This window comes from Oncorhynchus nerka, linkage group LG20, assembly GCF_034236695.1.
Source record: "Oncorhynchus nerka isolate Pitt River linkage group LG20, Oner_Uvic_2.0, whole genome shotgun sequence".
NCBI lineage: Eukaryota > Metazoa > Chordata > Actinopteri > Salmoniformes > Salmonidae > Oncorhynchus > Oncorhynchus nerka.
In genome coordinates this window covers 25,210,263-25,235,673 of record NC_088415.1, presented here as the reverse complement: position 1 = coordinate 25,235,673, position 25,411 = coordinate 25,210,263, and the positions used below count along the sequence as shown (strand labels likewise).

Here is a 25,411-nt window from a genome sequence, read left to right as displayed (position 1 = left end):
TAGTATTTAAAGTCATGTATATTTAATAGTTACAGCACCGGTACAAAGTGGATGTGGTCATTGCAAAAATAAAAAAGAAAGCACAAATCGTTAATGAGTTATTCTACAATTACAATTTCTGATGCATCCACATTTCTTTATTTTCAAAACTTAATGGAAGAGATTTTTAAATCAAACATGTAATCGTGAAAAAAGGAAAGGACAACAAATAAACTTGACAACATAAAAAAAACTAGTCTAGCAAGAGTTGGAAAATAACGTGGTTGCATCAATATACAAAATCGGGGCACATAGGTTTCTTCATTGCCTGTTAGTCCACCCAAAGCTCCTTGGCACATCTTCTTATTTTACATTTTGTAAGCTTGTCCTGTGAGGGAACACTCGGGTCTAAGCAGAAAGGACCTTGACACATTCACTGCAAGGACAATCACAGTTTTAGTGTTGGAGAGTTATCTTCCAGACAGGGGGTGAAACAACTAAAGTACATATTTTTACACAAATGTTTTTGAAAATAATGGCCTATAAGCACTTTTCCAGTAAAGTTATTTTTCAGTTTTTTTGTTAAATTGTCATTTACTTTCAATGGTATTTGACACGATTGCATGTGTGCTCTTGTGAAACGTTTAATCAGCTTTGTCCACTTCATAGATGGATGGATTCTAGATTTTGTCTTTGTTTCTTCTCTGTTTTCCCAAACTGCTCTTTTCCTCTTGGGATGTCCTCTTCCTCTCAAAATAAATCTCACATCTGTTGTTACTGTTCCCGTCTTGTTTTAAATACATTCAAGAGGAAAATGACTTGTCTTCTCTCCTCCTCTTCCTCTTTTTCACCACCCGGGGGGGGCTAGTTCCGGGATGAGGGAAGTAATGTTTAATGGTTCTTTGGATTGGAGGTTTTCCCATGGACATTTGCCCCCTGGCAGGCGGTAGTGTCACAGATTCCTGGGGAGCCCGAGTGCCCAGTCCTTCCTGTCCTACCTGCCTCTCCAGGCTCACCTGGATCTCCTGGGGATCCGTCACGCCCGTCTTTGACGATTCCAAGCACTCCTGGGATACCTACAGGCACAATGTAGGGAATGAGCCAAGTTTACCAACAGGGATACATTGATTTAAACAGGGAAACCGGCACTACTCTCTCCAATATAGGTTCAGGTGTCCCACAAAAGGGACAGTATACTGATGCAACTTCCCAAACCACTCACTGTGAATGCACAGTGTATAAACTGTCATACCTTGGTATCCTTGGTCTCCAATGGGCCCTTCGATGGCCTTTCCGATGGGTCCCTTGTCACCCTGTTCACCAAGATCACCTGTTGAAGAGACAGAAAACAAATGTTACTAAAAGAAGGTAATCTATTGGCGCTACAAATTGCAATAGGCCCAACATAGAGATGGTCACACTTGTCTGTACACTTCTTATGAGATATACAGTATGTTCTATGCTGCAAAGTTACTCTCTGTAAGTCCATTGTGCTGTGCTGATCAGAAAGGCAGACATTTTGAGTATGTTCTTGACATGGACCTGTGTATCTCCTGTTACTTACCTCTGGGACCGGGATCTCCCAGGTCTCCAGGCAGTCCTCTGTAGCCAGGAGGTCCACGGGAGCCGGGGTGACCGATAGACCCAGTCTCTCCTACTTTCCCTGGAAGTCCGGCAGCACCGGGGCGACCCACTTGGCCAGGGGACAGGGGCCTTCTGAGGTTGGCAGCCAGCTGTGCAATCTGATCTGAGGAAGGACAGAGGATACATTTGCAAACACATTCCTGTAAAAAATAAGCTAATGTCCTTTTTTGGTCATTTAAACAAGGACACTACAGCCCTTTTGATCTCCAAAATCCTCACCATCAATCATAGATCCACACAATTCTCTAATGTGCTGTTCACTTGCCAGTTTACCCTGAAAACAGATGCAGAAAAGACAGACATTTCATTCAGCAGGTGTCATCAATCCGGGGCATTCTTGGCGCAGGGACACCAAGTTTACAGGGATCGAGGTATTATCCCTGGTTACTCACGGGAACACCAATCTTGCCAGCGATTCCAGGCAGACCCTGTTCACCCTGGAAGCCCATTAGGCCTGGTTTCCCAGGAACCCCTCTGGCTCCGAGCTCTCCCTGTGGTCCCACAACACCTTTAGGTCCCAGCTCGCCACGCTTCCCAGACTGTAAACACAAACCAACAAAAATCGAATCTACAGCTCTTGCGTTCACTCAGTAAATGTCAAACAGATGTTCAGTTGTGAGGAATGAAAGTGTTGGTCTATTGCACTCTGTGGAAGAATTAACTTCTCCGACATCTTGATCTGAGGGAATCAGACAGCTCAATTGTTCCCTTCGCCTCAGAGCTGGTTCAGCAGTTAATTTTAGGTGACCCTGGAAAAATAAACTACCTGACTTGTCAAAAGTTTTCTATGAAGTAAAAACTGTAGGCCTGGCCATTTCCCCCCAAAATAATAAATAAAGTTGTGCAGTCCCTTGAGAACATCAGTGTGGGAGTGTATATGGTGTTGTATCACTTGATAATTAATCTAATGAACACAACAATAGCTCATAAGTGTCAGAGTTACTGTAGCTAGCTAGCACCATGGAGAGTTGTTGAGCCACATCAGCGCCTTGGCTGTAATTACATTAATTGTAAGGCAAACTGCTGCAGATTATCGTAGCTTCCTTCTCTTCTGTGGGGATGGCAGAGAGTGAGCTAATAACACTAAAGCAACCGTACAGCAAGCCAATTAATCCAGCTAATCCTAGAATGGGAGGATCCCGTGCAATGAGTTTGTGCGTTGCAGTCTGGCCTGGGCACCAGCGCTTAGTAGCAACACCACATCTCTGGCAACACATCAGACATGGCGCAGCAGGCAGAGATGGTCACCTTGCTTTGCGTTCTTAGGAAACTGCAGTGTTTTATTTTTTAAATTTATTATTCCTTACACTGTTACCCCAGGAAATCTGAAGTTTTATTACATACAGCCGGGAAGAGCTATTGGATATACGGGCAACGTCAACTTAACAACATTACGACCAGGAATACGAGTTTCCCGAAGCGGTTCCTCTGTTTGGACCACCACACAGGATAATGGATCGGATCCCAGTAGGCAACCCAAAACAACGGCACCGCAGAAGGGGCAGACGGAGCGGTCTTCTGGTCAGGCTCCTTAGACGGGCACATCGCTCACCGCTCCTGAGTATACTACTCGCCAATGTCCAGTCTCTTGACAACAAAGTTAGACGAAATTCGAGCAAGGGTTGCCTTCCAGAGAGACAGAGATTGTAACATTCTCTGTTTCACAGAATCATGGCTCACTTGGGATACGTTATCAGAGTCGGTACAGCCATCCGGTTTCTTCCGGTCTGTTCAACGCTGGTCCAACCAATCTGATTCCACGCTTCAAGATTGCTTCGATCACGTAGACTGGGATATGTTCCAGATAGCCTCAGACAACAACATACACTGATTCGGTGAGCGAGTTTATTAGCAAGTGCATCGATGATGTACCCACAGTGACTATTAAAACCTTCCACAACCAGAAACCGTGGATTGATGGCAGCAATCACGCAAAACTAAAAGCGTGAACTACTGCTTTTAATCATGGCAAGGCGACCAGAAACATGACCGAATACAAACAATGCAGCTATTCCCTCTGCAAGACAATCAAACAAACTAAGCATCAGTATAGAGACAAAGTAGAGTCGCAATTCAACGGCTCTGACACGAGACGTATGTGGCAGAGTCTACAGTCAATCACGGATTACAAAAAGAAAACCAGCCCCATTGCGGACACTGACCCCTTGCTCCCAGACAAACTAAACAACTTCTTTGCTCGCTTTGAGGACAATACAGTGCCATTAACACGGCCCGCTATCAAAACCTGCGGGCTCTCCTTCACCGCAGCCAACGTGAGGAAAACATTTAAACGTGTTAACCTCGCAAAGCTGCCGGCCCAGACAGCATTCCCTAGAAGCGTCCTCAGAGCATGCGCAGACCAGCTGGCTGGCTGGTGTTTACAGACATATTCAATCAATCCCTATCCCAGTCTTCTGTTCCCACATGCTTCAAGAGGGCCACCATTGTTCCTGTTCCCAAGAAAGCTAAGGTAACTGAGCTAAACGACTATCGCCCCGTAGCACTCACTTCCGTCATCATGAAGTGCTTTGAGAGACTAGTCAAGGCTCATATCACCCTACATGACACCCTAGACCCACTCCAATTTGCTTACCGCCCCAATAGGTCCACAGAGGACGCAATCACACTGCCCTAACCCATCTGGACAAGAGGAATACCTATGTAAGAATGCTGTTAATCGATTACAGCTCAGCATTTAACACCATTGTACCCTCCAAACTCATCACTAAGCTCGAGACACTGGGTCACAACCCCACCCTGTGCAACTGGGTCCTGGACTTTCTGACGGGCCACTCCCAGGTGATGTGTAGGAAACAACATCTCCATCCCGTTGATCCTCAACACTGGGGCCCCACAAGGGTGCATTCTCAGCCCTCTCCTGTTCACCCATGACTGCGTGGCCATGCACGCCTCCAACTCAATCATCAAGGTTGCAGACGACACTACAGTGGTAGGTTTGATTACCAACAACGATGAGATGGCCTAAAGGGAGGAGGTGAGGGCCCTCGAAGTGTGGTGTCTGGAAAATAACTTCACACTCAACGTCAACATAACAAAGGAGATGATCGTGGACTTCAGGAAACAGCAGAGAGAGCACCCCCTATCCTCATCGATGGAACAGTAGTGGAGAATGTGGATTGTTCCTCGGCGTACACTTTGCAGACAAACTGAAATGGTCCACCCACACAGACAGCGTGGTGAAGAAGGCACAACAGGCTTGTCACTGAAAACACTCAAGCTTTTACAGATGCACAATCGAGAGCATCCTGTCGGGCTGTGTCACCGCAACTGCTCCGCCCACAACCGTAAGGCTCTCCAGAGGGTAGTGAGGTCTGCACAACGCATCAACGGGAGCAAACTACCCTCCAGGACACCTACAACACCCGATGTCACAGGAAGGCCAAAAAAATCATCAAGGACAACAACCACCCGAGCCACTGCCTGTTCACCCCGTTATCATCCAGAAGGCGAGGTCAGTACAGGTGCATCAAAGCTGGGACCGAGAGACTGAAAAACAGCTTCTATCTCAAGGCCATCAGACTGTTAAACAGCCATCACTAACATTGAGTGGCTGCTGCCAACATACTGATTCAAATCTCTAGCCACCTTAATAATAAAAAATTGGATGTAATAAAATGTATCACTAGTCACTTTAAACAATGCCACTTTATATAATGTTTACATACCCTACATTACTCATCTCATATGTATGTCACACGGCCATCGCTCATCCATATATTTATATGTACATATTCTTATTCTTTCCCGCACCGTCGGAACTAGAAGCACAAGCATTTCGCTACACTCGCATTAACATCTGCTAACCATGTGTATGTGACCAATAAAATTTGATTTGAGAGGGAAAAGATAGATGGGAGAGAGGCAATAATAATGGAAAGTGCAAAAGATGTTATGTAAGATAGTGAGAAAGGGACAATGATAGACTGGTCTAGTAAGCCCAACTAAGTAGGGGTTTGGCTGTACTCCTAATAAATGAATGTGATTGCAATGTTTTTGGTCGTTATCTACTGTATTAGAGATACAAAGTTGTCAGTAAAATGTGTCTCAATGTAGAGAGTTGGGAACTAGGACCTATACTTTTTACACTGGCAAGGATATACTCCACAGTTTGGATAAAGATGAAAAGATAACTCACCTCTCCTTTTTGGCCAACTGGACCAAATGGACCCTGAGAATGACCAAAAGATTGTTGACAAATAAGACAAAGGAAATTGGATGACATACATGTTTTCATTGATTGAATGTATATTCATTTGACGGAATTTAAAATATGAAGGATAACTTACAGGTTCTCCATTCTCCCCGGGCAAACCATCAGCTCCTGCCATGCCCTGAACAGAAAACACAAGTGAATATTTGAATAACAACAATTGGGTGTGCATGGGAGCTTCCATAGAAAATATAATGTATCGTTATGTGCCTACAAAAGTCAAATATACCCTCACATTATCTTCCATAATGAGCCCATAAATCCATATCCCCAACTCCATAACCTTTCCCATTATCTTTTTGACAATATTCTCTCTGAACCCCTTAAGAGACAGAAAATCCCCAATATCAAACTGAATGAAGACAGTGGGAAGAGGGTTACTATGGTATTATCATTCTTAGCTTAATTTGACCCCAAATGTAAGGAGCTACAAGTGTACCATGTCTCCTTTAGGGCCCGATGCTCCAACTGGACCCTGTGAGAGAAACAGAACGAGAGAGTGAGGAGAGAGAGAAATGGCTATGAGTCCGTGGTTGTGAAGTCCAGTAGCAGAGCGCATGGCTTGATAGATGGCAGGCTGTGTGTGCGGAGTGAGATGGAGAGAGGGATGGAGGTGTGGTGGGTTGTGGAGTGGAGTGGAGTGGGGCAGCCTAGGAGCTGGATAAAGCCAGGCTTTGTTCTGCCCTCGGCTCCTGAACAGGAGGCTGGCTATGTTACCTTTCGTTACAGTATGAATACACACTGCCAAGGCTCCACCCTATAATAATGTTCTGATTCTGAGTGAGCCCACACTGCACCAGGTTATAAGCACATAATGCTCTGCTCTTCATGGGCCTGGCAGGAGGAACTATGTGTGTGTGTGTGTGTGTGTGTACGCACGCACGCTGCAGTGTATGTTTCTGTGTAAAAAACAGTTGAAGTCAGAAGTTTACATACACTTAGGTTAGAGTCATTAAAACTCCTTTTTCAACCACTCCACAAATATATTGTTAACAAACTATAGTTTTGGTAAGTCGGTTAGGACATCTACTTTGTGCATGACACAAGTAATTCAACCGTATATGTACAGTTGAAGTCAGAAGTTTACATCCACTTTAGCCAAATATATTTAAACTCAGTTTTCACAATTTCTGACATTTAATCCTAGTAAAAATTCCCTGTTTTAGGTCAGTTAGGATCACCACTTTATTTTAAGAATGTGAAATGTCAGAATAATAGTAGAGAGAATGATTTATTTATTTTATCACATTCCCAGTAGGTCAGAAGTGTACATACACTCAATTTGTATTTGGTAGCATTTCCTTTAAATGGTTTAACTTGGGTCAAATGTTTCGGGTAGCCTTCCACAAGCTTCCCACAATAAGTTGGGTGAATTTTGGCCCATTCCTTCTGAGAGCTGGTGTAACCGAGTCAGGTTTGTAGACCTTCTTGCTCGCACACGCTTTTTCAGTTCTGCCCACACATTTTCTATAGGATTGAGGTCAGGGCTTTGTGATGGCCACTCCAATACCTTGACTTTGTTGTCCTTAAGCCATTTTGCCACAACTTTGGAAGTATGCTTGGGGTCATTGTCCATTTGGAAGACCCATTTGCGAACAAGCTTTAACTTCCTGGCTGATGTTGCTTCAATACATCCACATAATTTTCCTGCCTCATGAAGCCATCTATTTTGTGAAGTGCACCAGTCCCTTCTGCAGCAAAGCACCCCCACAACATGATGCTGCCACCCCCGTGCTTCACGGTTGGGATGGTGTTCTTCGGCTTGCAAGCCTCCCCCTTTTTCCTCCAAACATAACGATGGTCATTATGGCCAAACAGTTCTATTTTTGTTTCATCAGACCAGAGGACATTTCTCCAAAAAGTACGATCTTTGTCCCCATGTGCAGTTGCAAACCGTAGTCAGGCTTTTTTATGGCTGTTATGGAGCAGTGGCTTCTTCCTTGCCAAGTGGCCTTTCAGGTTATGTCGGTATAGGACTCGTTTTACTGAGGATATAGATACTTGTGTACCTGTTTCCGCCAGCATCTTCACAAGGTCCTTTGCTGCTGTTTTGGGATTGATTTGCACTTTTTGCACCAAAGTATGTTCATCTCTAGGAGACAGAACGCGTCTCCATCCTGAGCGGTATGATGGCTGCATGGTCCCATCGTGTTTATACTTGCGTACTATTGTTTGTACAGATGAACGTGATACCTTCAGGCGTTTGAAAATTGCCTTCTTTTGATTCCCCATGATGTCAAGCAAAGAGGCACTGAGTTTGAAGGTAGGCCTTGAAATACATCAACTGGTACACCTCCAATTGACTCAAATGATTTCAAGTAGCCTATCAGAAGCTTCTAAAGCCATTACATAATTTTCTGGTATTTTCCAAGCTGTTTAAAGGCACAGTCAACTTAGTGTATGTAAACTTCTGACCCACTGGAATTGTGTAAACAATTGTTGGGAAAATTACTTGTGTCATGCACAAAGTAAATGTCCTAACCGACTTCCCAAAACTATAGTTTGTTAACAAGAAAGTTGTGGAGTGGTTGAAAATCGAGTTAATGACTCCAACCTAAGTGTATGTAAACTTCCGACTTCAAATGTAGGTATTGGACTAGGAGTGGTGGGGGGATGCCTTCTAGGGGACATTTTTGTCTTTCAAAGTCCAGTTGGTGTTTGTGTGTAAATGCAGCCTTAACAATCATGCCCTAACATGTTCTGTGTGTGTGTGTGTGTGTGTGTGTGTGTGTGTTGGTTAGGTTGTGTGTTAAAGGCTCTCTAGTTAAGGGATTTTCATTGACAGAAATGTCTCCAGTGGATGGACTCATTAACTCAAGACAATATTGGGTCAGTTGGTCAAGAGTTCTAATCAGTTTTAAAAGGCATAGCTACAAGTAATTTTTTTAATTTTTAAAAATGTTACCTTTATTTAACCAGGCAAGTCAGTTAAGAACAAATTCTTATTTTCAATGACGGCCTAGGAACAGCGGGTTAACTAACTGCCTGTTCAGGGGCAGAACGACAGATTTGTACCTGGTCAGCTCGGGGGTTTGAACTTGCAACCTTCCGGTTACTAGTCCAACGCTCTAACCACTAGGCTACCCTGCCGCCCCGCTACAAGTAAAAGGCCTTGTTTATTCACACAAGGACATCAGTGTAGTTGATAGGGATGTTTGGGCTTGGAACCACATGGTGAGCGGTTCAAATCCCTGGGGTGGACACCACTTTTGGTCACTTCAGAGAGGTCTTTGGCCAGTAAGCATTCTGTTCGGAGTCACACTCACCCTCTCACCAAATCCGCCGCGAATCCCGGTTGGTCCGGGAAGGCCAGGGTCACCAAGAGCCCCCTTTATTCCCTGTTGAATATGACATAGACACCATAAGAACACTCCAACATTCAATTGATATTTGGTGGGACACCTCATTCCGTATCCTATCATGCTACTGACCTGGAAGCCTTTGCTGCCCTGAACCCCGATGTTGCCCACTGGTCCGACACCCCCCTAGGAAACGCACATCATGTTAGCACAATAGGAAGTACACGAGGGCCTAAAGACAATGGAAGTAAATCTTAGCCTGACCTGTGACACAGACCTGCATTCCCTCATCCAATATTACCAAACCTTGCCTTTATGAGACTACAATAAAGCAGGACATGATTGTGTTTATAACTTTGAAAGAGGAGGATATTGCAGTTGTGTGTGATGAGAGGCACAAGAGTCATAATTTGTGTAGAAGTTGATAAAATCACTTGTTTGAATATGTCTTATCTGAGGAATGCTTTGAAAGTGACACTGCACCCAGCTGTGATGGGGAAGTGCCACCTGGCTTTAGACCCAAGGCTGTATCCTGCATTCCCTCCCTCTGGGGTTCTGATGGGGAACCAAAGACAAAGACCCCTCTGTCTCTGACCCTCTTTCCTCCATCCCTATTTCATACATTCCCGTCTTCCCTACGGCCTCCATCTCACTGGAGGAGAATAGCTGTATATGGAGTGGTATGGGACTATATTTTCCCATGTGTGTAAGAACATGTTGTACGTTACTATGCAACAGTCTCCTAGTTAATCACAAACTATTGTGTTTTATCATTTAACTAATAAGTGGAAGTTTTCATCTTTATCCTCTCTCAATCATCATATATAGCCCCATGAAGATATGAAACAGATTTTTCCTACCAGGAGTCTGTTTTAACCATGCGTTCTAATGCTATGTTGACTACTATTCTGATTGGTGTATGGCTCCACTCTACCCACTGGCATCTTAACAGGTGGATGCTGCCATGTTTCCATAGTATTGTACTTTGACCTAGACTACTTACAGCCACTCCTCTGGGTCCCGCCTCGCCCCTCTCTCCTGGAATACCAATGTCGCCCTGTGGGAGGAGTCAGATGATAGTGCAGGCAGTTGAGAGGAGCTGATACACCATGACTGCATTGTAACAAAATTACCCACAATACAGAAACCCCTGAAATACCCCACAAGTGCCCCAGAAGCCCATCAGATACATACAGGAATACCTGGCTCTCCAGATGGCCCTGCCTCTCCCATCTCTCCTGGGTCACCCTGGGAAGGAAAGGGGAATGGTTATGTGGTGGCTTATGGTCTTTACTGACTACGACTAGAACAGGGCTCCGGGCAGCCGAGCGGAAATGGAGGAAAACTCGCCTCCCTGCGGACCTGACATCCTTTCACTCCCTCCTCTCTACATTTTCCTCTTCTCTCTCTGCTGCTAAAGCCACTTTCTACCACTCTAAATTCCAAGCATCTGCCTCTAACCCTAGGAAGCTCTTTGCAACCTTCTCCTCCCTCCTGAATCCTCCTCCCCCTCCCCCCCTCCTCCCTCTCTGCAGATGACTTCGTCAACCATTTTGAAAAGAAGGTCGACGACATCCGATCCTCGTTTGCTAAGTCAAACGACACCGCTGGTTCTGCTCACACTGCCCTACCCTGTGCTCTGACCTCTTTCTCCCTCTCTCTCCAGATGAAATCTCGCGTCTTGTGACGGCCGGCCGCCCTACAACCTGCCCGCTTGACCCTATCCCCTCCTCTCTTCTCCAGACCATTTCCGGAGACCTCCTCCCTTACCTCACCTCGCTCATCAACTCATCCCTGACCGCTGGCTACGTCCCTTCCGTCTTCAAGAGAGCGAGAGTTGCACCCCTTCTGAAAAAACCTACACTCGATCCCTCCGATGTCAACAACTACAGACCAGTATCCCTTCTTTCTTTTCTCTCCAAAACTCTTGAACGTGCCGTCCTTGGCCAGCTCTCCCGCTATCTCTCTCAGAATGACCTTCTTGATCCAAATCAGTCAGGTTTCAAGACTAGTCATTCAACTGAGACTGCTCTTCTCTGTATCACGGAGGCGCTCCGCACTGCTAAAGCTAACTCTCTCTCCTCTGCTCTCATCCTTCTAGACCTATCGGCTGCCTTCGATACTGTGAACCATCAGATCCTCCTCTCCACCCTCTCCGAGTTGGGCATCTCCGGCGCGGCCCACGCTTGGATTGCGTCCTACCTGACAGGTCGCTCCTACCAGGTGGCGTGGCGAGAATCCGTCTCCACACCACGTGCTCTCACCACTGGTGTCCCCCAGGGCTCTGTTCTAGGCCCTCTCCTATTCTCGCTATACACCAAGTCACTTGGCTCTGTCATAACCTCACATGGTCTCTCCTATCATTGCTATGCAGACGACACACAATTAATCTTCTCCTTTCCCCCTTCTGATGACCAGGTGGCGAATCGCATCTCTGCATGTCTGGCAGACATATCCGTGTGGATGACGGATCACCACCTCAAGCTGAACCTCGGCAAGACGGAGCTGCTCTTCCTCCCGGGGAAGGACTGCCCGTTCCATGATCTCGCCATCACGGTTGACAACTCCATTGTGTCCTCCTCCCAGAGCGCTAAGAACCTTGGCGTGATCCTGGACAACACCCTGTCGTTCTCAACTAACATCAAGGCGGTGGCCCGTTCCTGTAGGTTCATGCTCTACAACATCCGCAGAGTACGACCCTGCCTCACACAGGAAGCGGCGCAGGTCCTAATCCAGGCACTTGTCATCTCCCGTCTGGATTACTGCAACTCGCTGTTGGCTGGGCTCCCTGCCTGTGCCATTAAACCCCTACAACTCATCCAGAACGCCGCAGCCCGTCTGGTGTTCAACCTTCCCAAGTTCTCTCACGTCACCCCGCTCCTCCGCTCCCTCCACTGGCTTCCAGTTGAAGCTCGCATCCGCTACAAGACCATGGTGCTTGCCTACGGAGCTGTGAGGGGAACGGCACCTCAGTACCTCCAGGCTCTGATCAGGCCCTACACCCAAACAAGGGCACTGCGTTCATCCACCTCTGGCCTGCTCGCCTCCCTACCACTGAGGAAGTACAGTTCCCGCTCAGCCCAGTCAAAACTGTTCGCTGCTCTGGCCCCCCAATGGTGGAACAAACTCCCTCACGACGCCAGAACAGCGGAGTCAATCACCACCTTCCGGAGACACCTGAAACCCCACCTCTTTAAGGAATACCTAGGATAGGATAAAGTAATCCCTCTCACCCCCCCCTCCCCCTGAAAAGATTTAGATGCACTACTGTTCCACTGGAGGTCATAAGGTGAATGCACCAATTTGTAAGTCGCTCTGGATAAGAGCGTCTGCTAAATTACTTAAATGTAAATGTAAATGTACTGCAATTGGCTAAATGATTCATCTGATTGTATGATATAATTTATGACATCACTGTCTATATATTTTTCCTGAAAGTGTGATGTAATTTGTGACATCACTGTCTGTATGGTTTCTCTTATTGTATGATACAATTTGTGACATCACTGGCTGTATGACATCCCTGTACATATTTATGAGATCACTGATTATGACATCACTGGCTGTTTCTCTGATCCTATGATATCAGTTGTGACATCATTAGCTGTATGTGTTAAAACATCCAGCTTCTGTCAGCTGATTCTAGCCATCTTTTATGGTTAGTTCTAGTCGGGCAGCTTAGTCTCCCATTCAGAGGACCCCCACTTTTGTTAGTGCCTTACTGGTCAAGGTCACACCAAATAATTATCACCACATCTCCTTCAGCTTATCAGTGGCCTTGATTCCCGGGACTTCAGTTTCAGTTAGTCTATGACCCCAGCACGCTGTGTGGTCAGAAACGTGCTTTCCCCATCCTGATGAGCACTTCCAAAGTTTTCCCTCGGGCTGAACTTTTTCTCCTTTAGACTGAATCCCTGATGTTTAATTATGTGTGCATCTAAACGACCACATAGTCAGTTCTCACTGGACATGATTCTCAGTTATCTGAACCATGAGTGGTCAGATGTGTGTAAATGTGGACATCTTCTTCCATTAAACTCCCATTAACCTGGACATCCGTCTCATCCTTGTTCTGACCAGAAATTCTAAAGTGGTTGCTACCGGCCTTAAGCCAGCACCTAAGGTTTCTTATTACATTCATGGTCCTTTGATTCACTACAATCGTAACCCTACCCCTATTTTTCAGTATGATTCCATTCTTTCATTACACAATATCAATGTGACATCACTGGCTTTATGACATCACAAAACATTTCTGACATCACAAAACATTTCTGACATGACCAATGATGTGGCACACCTGTATGACATTATTGATATGAGTCTTTATGACATTCCTATCTGAATTATGTGCATATGACATCATTGGACATATGACATCACTGTGTATGCTGTGCCACAATCTTTTTAACGTCACTGTTTATTCATAGCTGTCACAGTGTGGACTAATGGACATTATTAGGTCCTTCTAGGCATTTATGTTGTGTGTTTGACACCCACTGATTGTGACATTGCTCTTATAACTATGATATCATTCTATTTATGGCCTCATTGACATCATATCCCTGTCTTCATGAAATCACTATCTTCATGACTTAGTTATGCATTGTTGCCATACTCACAACTCCTCCTTTGGCGCCCTTTGCGCCAGCCTTCCCTTGTAAACCCTGAAATACAGACATAGAAACATGACTCTGGAGTAGTGTCCACAGTAGTAATATGATGCCATGGGACTCGGGACTGGTTAACACAAGGTGGGAGACAGAGTTAAGGGCTAGTTAGTATATATTTCTTGAGTCTACTCTGTCCTGTGTTCTTTACTGCAGAGCATAGAGGCACTAACTGTTGTCTATTTGAGATGTGAGAATGTCTATATTAATTTAACTAGGCAAGTCAGTTAAGAACAAATTCTTATTTTCAATGGAACAGTGGGTTAACTGCCTGTTCAGGGGCAGAACGACAGATTTGTACCTTGTCAGCTCGGGGATTTGAACTTGCAACCTTTCGGTTACTAGTCCAACTCTCTAACCACTAGGCTAACCATCCTGCCGCCCTATTGGAATTGAAAATCCATACAGAGTACAGAGGTACTAACCAAATGGAAAGCATCTCTGTCTGTGTAGTCATTAGAGTGTGTAAGAGAATCAGAGTGTGTAAGGGCATCTCCCAGTAGGAGGTACAGTGGGACACTAACCGATAATGGCCAACTAACCCTACACAGTGGGACGCTAGATAATGTAATGCTCGATACTCACAGGAAGGCCGTTGGGTCCTTTCTCACCGGGTACCCCATTCCGTCCAGCGTCTCCCTGGCAACGCAGAGAAACACTGTCACTATGTCATAAAAAAATTGAGATTGCTGGACAATGTGGAGCTGACAAATGAAAACTATCGCCTGTGTCCACATGACTGTTTTGTTGATTGTTCTTAAGGCTCGTACAGAACTAAGGAAAAAAAGCTTTCCAGTTGTCTGCCCCTTCCACTTGGAACAAGCTTCAAAAGGTCCTGAAATTACAGGAGCTCGTCCCTTTTAATGAGTTTAATGCTACAATAGGATAAACATTATGATAGAAAATGAAGTGGGGGGCTGTCAATGTTTTGACCCATACATATGTAGGATCTTAATTTGTTAACTTTTCTGTTGCTGAGATTTTTAGTGTATTCGAAGTTTAAAAAAGCTTCTAAAAAGTTCATTTAAACTTGAAAAATGTCTGACTTGATTTACCATAATGAACATGGGTCAACCCCTACAAAAATGTCCATTAATTATAATCCACATAATAATTCACATTTCCTGTTGCTGCAGGAGGATTATCTTCCTGATGTAGCAAACTGGCTCAAATAAAAATCCTACATCTGTAGTTGCACCACACTTTCCCAAACCATCTTGCTGTGTACATTTATGTTTTTAAAACTATAGTGCTTTGTGTTTTATGTTATAAGTGTGTTTGCAACTTTGTGTGCTGCTATTTTGGCCATGTCTCCATTGTAAAATAGATTGATCATCTCAATGAGACTAACCTGGTAAAATATATCAGCCACACCCTCACTGTGGACTCATGGGAAAGAGAGCAGAGAGCATGCTGGGAGAAAAGGGTGCCACTTTACCTTCTCGCCGTCCAGTCCCTGGGTGCCATCTTTCCCGTCTCTGCCTGGGATGCCCTGCAGGAGAGAGAAACACTGTTGGTCAGGGGTCCAAGATATCTGTTATCAATAGAGATTTGTATTTTATGGCTTACAGGCTCCCCTTTGGGTCCTGCTCCGCCAGAAACTCCCTTTGGACCAATTTTGCCCTGTTGAGAAATGATGAAAAACAATGTTACAGTACCTGCAATGAACTGTTTGTAGCACAACATTAGATCCTTTAAAATCCCCTGTACTCACACCATTTACCATCATATGACTGTTTAGTCTGCTGTTGGATTAGAAATGACAGTTATCAGACATGCAAATATAAATACAAAAATGTATACTGTATGTGTATTATTTACTCACAATCTCTCCCTTTGGCCCTCTAAATCCCTCTGGTCCTCTCTCTCCAGCATCACCCTGGAATTATCAAATGACACACAGAGCTTTTTATTGATGGGACCAATGGCAGACATCTAACACAATGACATAAAGATCAGCACCGAAGTGTATGCCTTGTGCAGTACGAGTTATACACTCCTCAACAGACAGTACAAACAAGGAGAGACTCACTGTCTTGCCGATGATGCCAGCAGTACCAGGTTTGCCTCGGAAACCTGGTAAACCCTAAAAAGAGAGAGACAAAGAGATTTAATGCATTTTAATCAGTAAAACTGAGAGCACATCAAGTTTCCACTGCAGCCCATTGAAGTGCTGGTCTGTAAATTACAGAGATCTTGACAAATACCTTCAGAGGCGTGGTACTCACCCTGTCTCCTACTGCCCCCATTGGGCCCTGAAGTCCCCTCAAACCACGAGGACCCTGGGAAACAACAGCACAGGATGGTTAGTGACCAGCAGAATCAATCATAACCATCGGAACCAATTAGAACATTTAACAGTGCATAGCATTCACACATCAGGGCTCAGGCAGAAAGGAATCGACATTGTAAACGGACAGCCAACAGATAGAAATGTCCGTGTTTTGAACCACATTAGGTGACAAAACTCACCTGCAGGCCGACAGTGCCGGGAATCCCTGGAGGACCAGGTGGGCCAGCAATACCCTGGGAGAGAGGACACGCAGTTAACAACACATAGTTAACATCTGGATAAAGACTTCAGACTAGTCAAATACTCTGATTTTCACTCTTTCAACTCTGATCTCACCTTCTCTCCATCTTTCCCGAGCTCTCCCTTATCTCCTTTGTGCCCTGTGTGACCCTAAATAAAGATAGAGAGAGGGAATGATGAAAGGAAAGAGACAGAAGAAGCAAGGCATACATATTTAGAGATGGATGGTGAGATATAGAGAAAGACAGAGGGGTAGATGATGGGAGAGGGAGAGATACAACAGTTAGTTTTGCTGACACGTTTGGTAGTGAGTGGTGGAAACGCCAACCGGATGCTTCACATTTATACACCCGGTGAAATATCTGGCTCATTGTTTTATCTGCGGCGACAATGTCCTGTACCCACCTTGAATCCAGGCATTCCTGGAGGGCCAGAGGGGCCAGGAGGACAGATGGCAGGACACTATAAAGGGGACAGACAACACTGCATTAGGTAGTTATGTAGTAAAAATAATGTCACACTGCTGTTCAATGTTGTGCATAGCAGTCAGTACAGTACAGGGTTCATGTCCTTAAATGAGTTGGGTCTAAAAAAACATTCTGACACTTACCAACAGATCTCCACTGCCATCAGGGAGAGCCCCAGGAAGACCCTTAGAAAGGTAGAGAATGACATTTAGATTAATATATAAATGAATGAGTAACATTTCCACCTTTCTTTCTTTAAGCATTTCTTCACCCCACATCTGAGGCCATTCATCTCCATTCCTTGTGAAAACTGCAATTATGCTCTAGAAATCCACTAGGTGGTAGTACATGGATGCACTGACTGATGGCAGTTAAACAATGACAATGGGGGATTTCACTAATGTGAAAAATCAGCAGATAATGTGGATGTTCTGTTCTTACTGGTGGTCCATCAGGGCCGGGAGGCCCGGATAATCCTGGAAGACCCTCAGGGCCCTGGGAGAGAGAGAGAACACACAGGTCAATCAACAGGATTAATTTGCATATAAACTGCACAAAATCAGTGCATAGAGTCACATTTCCCCTACCCTCATCATGTTAAACTAAATCAAAGCTGACTCTTCCTTGCTGCACCCCTGGTCAGCGACTCTGATAAGAAACTCAACTGAAATCATGATCACTCCAATCAGTCCTAGTTCTCAGTCCAGGGACCTCTCCCCACAGAGATGAGACCTTATGCTGGGGTAGCCCACTAACAGGACCCCCTCCACTCATGGGCATTCTGATTCTCCCACTTGACTACTGTAAACGGTCATTGTTGGTTGATTCAAGCAGAGGTTTATTTAAAAAGGATTGGACTGAAGAGACATGCCTGTCTGTCAGAGGTCTCTAGCCTTGGTCCTGGAGTGATCATGCTTCTGGTACTGCAGACTTTGTTTGTTTGTCATTCAGTGGTTAAACAGTTAACCTGCCAACTTGATTACTTAATCATGAATTAGCAGTCAGTCCACTAGATATCCAGTAGCGGCAGTCAAAGAGCATATTACACAGCTGGTTAAGTGTATATTTCCCTGTTTTCTGTCTGTTTGACATCTTTCTTAAAATCGGGATTGATTAATTAATTGGTCTTCACTCACCGCTGGTCCCTGTGGCCCGATTCCGCCCTCAAGCCCATTGGCTCCAGGTGGCCCCTGGAAACAATAGAAATGGGTTAGGTGAGAGCACACACACACACGCAAGCATTCATGCACGCAAACACATGCATAAATGTATAATAAGACACACATATACATGCAAAAAGATCCACACACACACAAAGTGACAACATAAGAAAACTGTTTATAATCATCTGTACTCACTGGAGCTCCTGGTCTCCCTCTGCCCTATGGAAGACAGGGAAAGGCATATTAAGACATACATACACATCAGTTTGTGTACACTCCCACATCGGTGTGTCTCTTGTAGGTAGAGCCCAGCATGTTTCTTGGCCATGTGACCTGACCAGGAAACACTCTTGGCCCTAGTTATGGGTTTAGCTGTAGACAGGTGAGGGGGTGTAATGGAGGTTATGAATGTGGACAGGTGAGGGGGTGTAATGGAGGTTATGAATGTGGACAGGTGAGGGGGTGTAATGGAGGTTATGAATATGGACAGGTGAGGGGGTGTTCTGATATAGGTGACGTTGATGGCATGTAACAGTGGTGGAAGATTTAACAGTACTTACAGGAGGTCCACCTGGCCCAGAAGGTCCAGCGTCGCCCTGTAGAAACACAGAGACAACCCCTCAGACGACTTCAACAGATCAAATGAAACATGAGACTAGGTGAGAACTAGGTTAAAAACCTAAAACATTAGTTCCATGTTCTTGTGCCAAAATTGTTTCGAGAACTTTGGGAGGGGATGACATGTGTCAGCATTGAGTCATGTATCAGTGAGCCAAAACTAGACCAACTGACTTAGTCCACATAGGTGAGAAACAATTGCAATTATTACATTATTATAAACAACAGACCCTGTGCTGCAGTGACACTCATATGACCCACAGCAAGAGCCTAATAAAGATGTACCACCCCCCACTCCATCCGATGCTTTCCTTATTTTATTTTGCTTTTCCTGTCCACACTTTCATTCCCCCTCACATCCCCTCCTTTGCCCTCCAACCCCTCCTCTGTCCTCCTCAATCCCACTCGATCTCAGCTGTGTTTGGAGTGTCTGTGTGGTGTGAGGGAGAAAAAGACGTACAATCAGACTTAACACAGTGGTGTCACAGCAACCCACACTGCATTCCACCCTGTGTCCGCTGACTTTTCATTTGATGAGTGTAGACCGGTGTACAACTGCACATACTAACACATACACAGCAACCCACACTGCATTCCACCCTGTGTCCGCTGACTTTTCATTTGATGAGTGTAGACCGGTGTACAACTGCACATACTAACACATACACAGCAACCCACACTGCATTCCACCCTGTGTCCGCTGACTTTTCATTTGATGAGTGTAGACCGGTGTACAACTGCACATACTAACACATACACAGTAAGACACTTGCACACACTCACTCACACATGTATAGTCACATCACTCATGCACCTGTACACATACGCACGGATATGCACACACATACAGCTACACGCCTGTATGTCTCCTGTGATGTATGGAATGTAATGTATGGCGGTTAGTTTTCCCTTTTCCTCTCTTTACTGTTATTCTCAGTATCTCTAATGTTATCTGCTTGATTTGAACTAAGGTCCATGAAACGACACTAACCTTTGTGCAAAGTGAGGCTGAAGTCTTCACTGCCACAACAAAGCACACATGAATTACTGGGATTTAACAGTAAAAATATACAGTATCCTTCCCTACTCTAAGCAGTAAAGACGCTGCATATGGGTGTCAAAGAGCATCGGTGCATCTCATTATCGACTGAATGTTTTGGGGAGGTGGTCGATATGTCTTGACAGAGAAAGGGAGTTCTTCTCTGAAAACAGTTTCAGTCCATATTCCTCAGGGGGAGGGAGAGAACGCCCAAGCTTGTCAACCTTCACCCCATTAGTACATGGATGTTAGCCAGGAAATATCAGACAGGGTTTAAACCAATTGCAGCACGGCACATTTAATCCAGGTAATTAGGCAGTCAGTTAACACTCACATCCTGATTAATGGGACTAATTAGTTGAATTGCAGAGGGCTGCCTCCACCTTGACAGTGGAGCCATTTACACCCTTCAAGTTGTAATCACAGAACCTTTTTAACACCCTTTAACCTACTATTTAATGCATAACTCCCAACACTTAACCATAACCAGTCCTGTGGTGCTAGATAACAGTGTAGTACTTTCATGCCTTCCTCTGGGGATAACGGGATTTATTTTTTCCAATAGCAACCAAGCTGCAGATCCCTCTATTTCCTACAGTCTGGGCCGGTTTGGTGGGAAGCTGTGCGCATTCCGGGTGGGATTAGGGAAGCAGCGGCCAGCGGCAGATAAATCTGACTCAGAATCACCCGATCTCTCATTAAAAACATTCCCACAAAGGGTCAGAGCCTGTTCGACAAATCCGTCCCGACAGGGAGAAAACAGAGGCCTGAGTAGGTACCAGCTTTAGCCCACCAAGGTCTCTCCAAGAAGCACACTGTAACTAAACCCCTCTCTCTCTATTCTGGAGGGTCATACAGTAATGATGCATAGAGGAAAGAGTGGTACCTTCCTCAGCCTAAGGTCATAATGTGACCAGCTCTCTGTATGTGTTTTGATAAACTGAGCAAACTGAAGAACCTCGAATGGTTATTGACTTTGTCACTCTGTATCTCTGTGCGTTTTTTTTTTCTTTAGTGGGTGATTGAAATATACACTTAACTGCCCAGAGGGGCAGTCTTCAGTTGAAGAGGTCATTAAAGTCAATGGGGCACATCCAGGGGTAAACAGCCAGGAACCCGGAGAGGGAGAGGCACTTCACTTACCACCTCCCCCGGAGGACCGTCTTTCCCAGCAGGCCCATCAGCACCTGTCAATCCCTGAGGAAGAATGACAACATCATGGAAACATTATATTGTGCTATTTCTGTAAATTGCTCAATTCAACTGTTTAGATAGATGGCAGACATATAATGTTCTTATCAAGTTCTCTAACAAGAGGAAGCTATGAGCCAATTGCTCACACTTGTTCTAGAGGACAGGTTACTCGCTCTGTATGCATGAATGCAGGTAATATCGGTTCAGTCAAAATCAGTCGACTCCAGGTAATTAATTATACAATGGGATACACTGAATACTGGGAAGCAGTCTAAGCAACTGTCAAAGACTACAGCTTGAGATACATAGCCTCAAACTACTGTTTATCTAATAGGTTCTACAGCAACTGAGTTCTACAGCAATTCAGCCAATCTTTTACGCATCTATAACAGGACCAGTTTGTGTGTGTGAGTTTCTACAGGTCACTTACATCCACCCCAGGGAGGCCAGGCAGGCCTGGGTTCCCTGGTCCTCCTGCTCCCCCTGCTTTCCCCTTGGGTCCCTAAAACATTGGGACAGCTCAGTGTTATAATAATCACACACCCTACACAATTGGGTTGTTGATCTGTTGTTGTAAAAGGGTCTGTTCTGTTGTTATACTCACAGCTTTTCCTGAAAGTCCAGCCGGGCCATCTTTGCCCTGTTAATCAAAAGAAACAACATAAAATTCCAAAAGGACACGTTTAAGAGGCATCTGCCTTTGATTTCAGTCTGGAAAATTGGACAGATTTTGAACATACCATACTCTTAAATAAGTTGTCTGTGAATACAAATCTAGTTACAAATGTTACTCAATTACTCTGTGTGTGTGTGTGTGTGTGTGTGTGTGTTTAAAGACTAACACCATTTCAGCAGAAAGTTGTGAAATATGGACATCCTTCTGGCCATTTTTTTTCCTCATAAAAGTTCAATCGAAACACAACTGAAACGAAACCCACCCTAGAGCTATAAATGGAATGGCTAACAGTGATAGACCGACTGGTAGCCATTGTGCACAGGCCACTGGTCTCCAGGTTCTGCATTCCTCAACCTCAAGGAAAACATAACCCCGACTCCAGAAACGTGCAAGTAAATGAAAAAGAATTGCTGCAAAGACAGTCCTTCTGCCCTAAATCTCCCAATGGGCAGTGGAGAGAAATAAACAGTGCTAAAATTGACCTGACGGAGCAGAGTGGTCACATGATGAAAGCCTCCAGTTGGTTTGGACAGGGGGTAGGGAAGGGGAGGAGGTGAGAGGGGTAACTTTAGATGCTCTCGTAGAGTATGAATGAATGGGTCCTCTGTATGGCTGGCTGGTCTTCCAAGCTGTGGTGAATTGACTTTACTCCACCAAAGCAACACAAGTATTCAAGACATAAAATATAATACACACAAAATTGATAGACATAAAGATACAGAATGTATATCAAATTTATGGAATTTCTGTTATGATCAGTAAAGTTGTTAACAAATGACATTTTTGTAGAAGTTATTTTTGTTTTTAAGCACATAATCCAATTTCCCCTCTATCATATAGTATAAATATGGACTTGATGTCTGGTTTAAGTTGCGATTTATGGCTTTTCCCATATCTGTCTGTCTGGCCAATAGGAGGCCTGTGTGCAGAGTGTTTAATGATTACCAAATAAATACCTGTGGCACAGGGATTTGACTCTCAGTGGGAGGAGTCAATATGTTATAAACTGGATTACTAGAGAGCATTTGACCACAATTGTACTGCAAGGGCCATATTGAAACACCGCTTATCAATGATGGGAAATTTAATAAACTTGATTAGAAAAATAATATCAGTCATACTTGGATTTTCAGTCCATTTGATTTAGATATTTTTCTCTAATAAATTGTAGAAACTTAAACTACTTTCATTATTATTAGGATCAAAAGACAACACCTTCCCTATAAACAATTGGCATAAAGCTTAATGTACTGTAGATCCACGTAGGTAACTGTTCAAATTCGTTGTGAAATGAAAGTGCTAAAGTGACAAGTTTCTTGATTGCCTCAGCCATGACGACAATTTAAATCAGTAATTGGATGGCAAATCTCTGCTCTACTACAACACTCCACTACCTTACAGTGGTAGTGGTCTCAAAACCAATAAGAGAACCCCACATGTATCGGTGTCTGGCTAACTCACATCAGTGCCATCCTTTCCATCGGGTCCCGGGGGTCCTGACGGCCCGACTGCTCCTCGTGGGCCGGGTCTCTGCAACACAAAACCATGACCTCAATAATCAATACAACAAAAATTCCCGGAAAACAGTGATCATCATGCTATAAATGGCCTAAAATCAAACTGCTTATGTCTAGGCTACTGTTAAAATGGACATGGAAGGAATGTGCGCATTAAGGATGAAAACAGACAGGATACAATTACACCACCAACAACAAAAAAGCCTAAAATACTTTGAAAGTGGTCGAATAAGTGTGAATTGATCGTACATCATTATTCAGAACACAAATAAGTGGTCACATTTTGCAGGTTGCAGTAGGCAAGGTTATAATGCATCTCTTCATCTCCTAAACAATAAAATACAACAAAGTAAACATACATTTCCCTGATTCCGTTGTAAGAATGTGAAAAATATTAATATGTACTACAAAATATGATGCCAAGGCTATGCGAATCAAATAACCGTTAAACAACCATGCGCACTGACGCAGAAATGCCCCAAATAACGCATAGACAGTGTGAATAAATCATGGGGTCACAAACTCATAATTTAAGTGTAATAAAAGGATGAACATATCACAAATAATTCATACAAAGAGTGTATTTGAAATAAGACTGCAAAAAATAAGCTTTCGTTCTTCCTAGAGCTTCCCAGGACCACGGCTGAATGAACAAAGGTGTCATTGTGCACAGGCCACTGGTCTCCAGGTTCTGCATTCCTCAACCTCAAGGAAAACATAACCCCGACTCCAGAAACGTGCAAGTAAATGAAAAAGAATTAATGCAAAGACAGTCCTTCACGGACACCTGTGTACGATTAAATAAACAAATGGATAGTGAGTTTGCTTAATCTGTACAATTTGACCGCATTGCTTCAATCGACACCTTATATATCCTACAACCTTATAAAACAAATACAAACGCAGGAACATAAACGAAATCGTCTATACATCACCGCTGTCTAAAACTGGGTCACATGTTCATGTCAAAATCGATGGTAAATAGCCTAACAAACGTGCAGGTAGCTGCCTTACAGGTAGCCTAATTACTATGGAAGGATTAGACTGTCACATTTACACCCACAGGGTAGCCTAAAGCAGAAACTAGGAACTGAATGAGAATAACCTCATGCTAGTTTTCAAATGCCTCTAAATACATCAGGCAGTTTACAAAGTAGCTACTTCCCGCAACTTCGAACACAGGGTAGCGGATGAAAACAGCAGGCATGGATTGATAACGGGCGCCCCAAAGTCACCACTTACCTGGGCTGTGGATGATGTCAAAAGCTGGCACAGCAAGAGCAGCCCGAGAGCTGAAAACATAGCCATGGCTCCCCGCTTGCCCCTCAAATCCGAGTTTACACGGAAAAAGTAAAGCTCAGTTCCCAGTCCTTATCGCTCGCTCTCCCCCAGGTTTCGTGACAGACCGCTTCTTCACTTTACAGCGCGCGGCTCCTGAATGGCTTTGACGTTGATTCCAGATAAACCCGAGCCTCCAGCCGAAGGGGCTGAGCTCAGTCGTACTGTAGAGAGGGATGAGGGAGGGGTGGGGACGATTGATGGAAGAGCGGGGTAGAGGGGCACGACTTCTGAGCCAGAAAAAGCGCAAAAACTTTCTTGCAAATCCATGGGGGCCAATGACTACTGCCCAATCCGAAACCGACCTCTACAATCTTATCTCAAAGTTGTGCAGATCTAAAATGTTTGGGTAGGTGAAAGCAACATGGTGGAAACTTCACCCGCCTAGAGAGGCTACACCATATCCAAACCATTGAGAGCAACATGAAGTACCCACCCATAGGGCAGAAGCTACACTAGGTTTTGGAATGTATTGGACCTGAAATCAGAGACTCCTGGGAGGACTGACCCTTCCTTGATCCACAACTAAGCTTCCCTTCCACCAACATGCAACTTCAGTTTGTAAAGCTTACAGACTGGCTCATCATACCAGGTAGCACATTGGATAAGCAAGCTACTCTGAATACATTCACCATTTTGACAGTATCCATGCCACTGCACTACACTGCTCCTCAGCGGTTAGCATAGTACAGTATTCAGACAAAACCAAGGTTGGAATATGAAGAAATGTATCATTCTAGAAAGAAAACAATTAAAACAAATTCAAAGAAGTTGCACAATCTTTATTTTGTTATTTAACAGGAAAAGGGTAGTTGAGGTTGTATGGACAAAGGAATCTGAAATTCCATCCCTCCCCACCCAAGTGGAGTATAGTTCATTAACAACCCTTTCGATACACAATTTCAATACATGTACAATTAATAGGTTCATTCATTTGCCTAATATTTTAAAATGGAATTCATGACAAAATCTTCACCAGGCTGAAAAACAAAGATGACCCAAACAATCTCAGAGATGGAAGAAATGCCATCCAATTGGTGACA

The 25,411-nt window shown here is 44.4% G+C and overlaps 1 protein-coding gene across 1 annotated transcript; it reads right to left on the bottom strand.

The window, feature by feature from the left end:
* LOC115102121 (collagen alpha-3(IX) chain-like) lies at positions 1-24,578 on the bottom strand. The gene is made up of 32 exons (XM_029621720.2): positions 24,273-24,578; positions 22,975-23,043; positions 21,442-21,477; positions 21,268-21,339; positions 20,787-20,840; positions 18,547-18,582; positions 18,182-18,205; positions 17,960-18,013; positions 17,265-17,318; positions 16,967-17,008; positions 16,762-16,818; positions 16,453-16,506; positions 16,296-16,349; positions 16,052-16,105; positions 15,856-15,909; positions 15,649-15,702; positions 15,393-15,446; positions 15,262-15,315; positions 14,409-14,462; positions 13,776-13,820; positions 10,348-10,401; positions 10,157-10,210; positions 9,286-9,339; positions 9,121-9,192; positions 6,294-6,329; positions 5,931-5,975; positions 5,780-5,812; positions 2,016-2,162; positions 1,843-1,897; positions 1,544-1,726; positions 1,232-1,309; positions 1-1,055 (listed from the first exon to the last, which is right to left on the bottom strand). The coding sequence occupies exons 1-32, from the start codon at positions 24,336-24,338 to the stop codon at positions 871-873; spliced, it is 2,037 nt and encodes a 678-aa protein (XP_029477580.1). The 5' UTR covers positions 24,339-24,578; the 3' UTR covers positions 1-870.
* Between the last annotated feature and the right edge of the window lie 833 nt (positions 24,579-25,411).

Coding starts and splice junctions, on each gene's coding strand:
- LOC115102121 (XM_029621720.2), bottom strand. CDS start 24,338: ATGGCTATGTTTTCAGCTCTCGGGCTGCTCTTGCTGTGCCAGCTTTTG. Junction 15,703..15,855: donor CTGGCATCATCGGCAAGACA/GTGAGTCTCTCC, acceptor TGATAATTCCAG/GGTGATGCTGGAGAGAGAGG. Junction 15,316..15,392: donor CAGGACCCAAAGGGGAGCCT/GTAAGCCATAAA, acceptor TCTCTCCTGCAG/GGCATCCCAGGCAGAGACGG.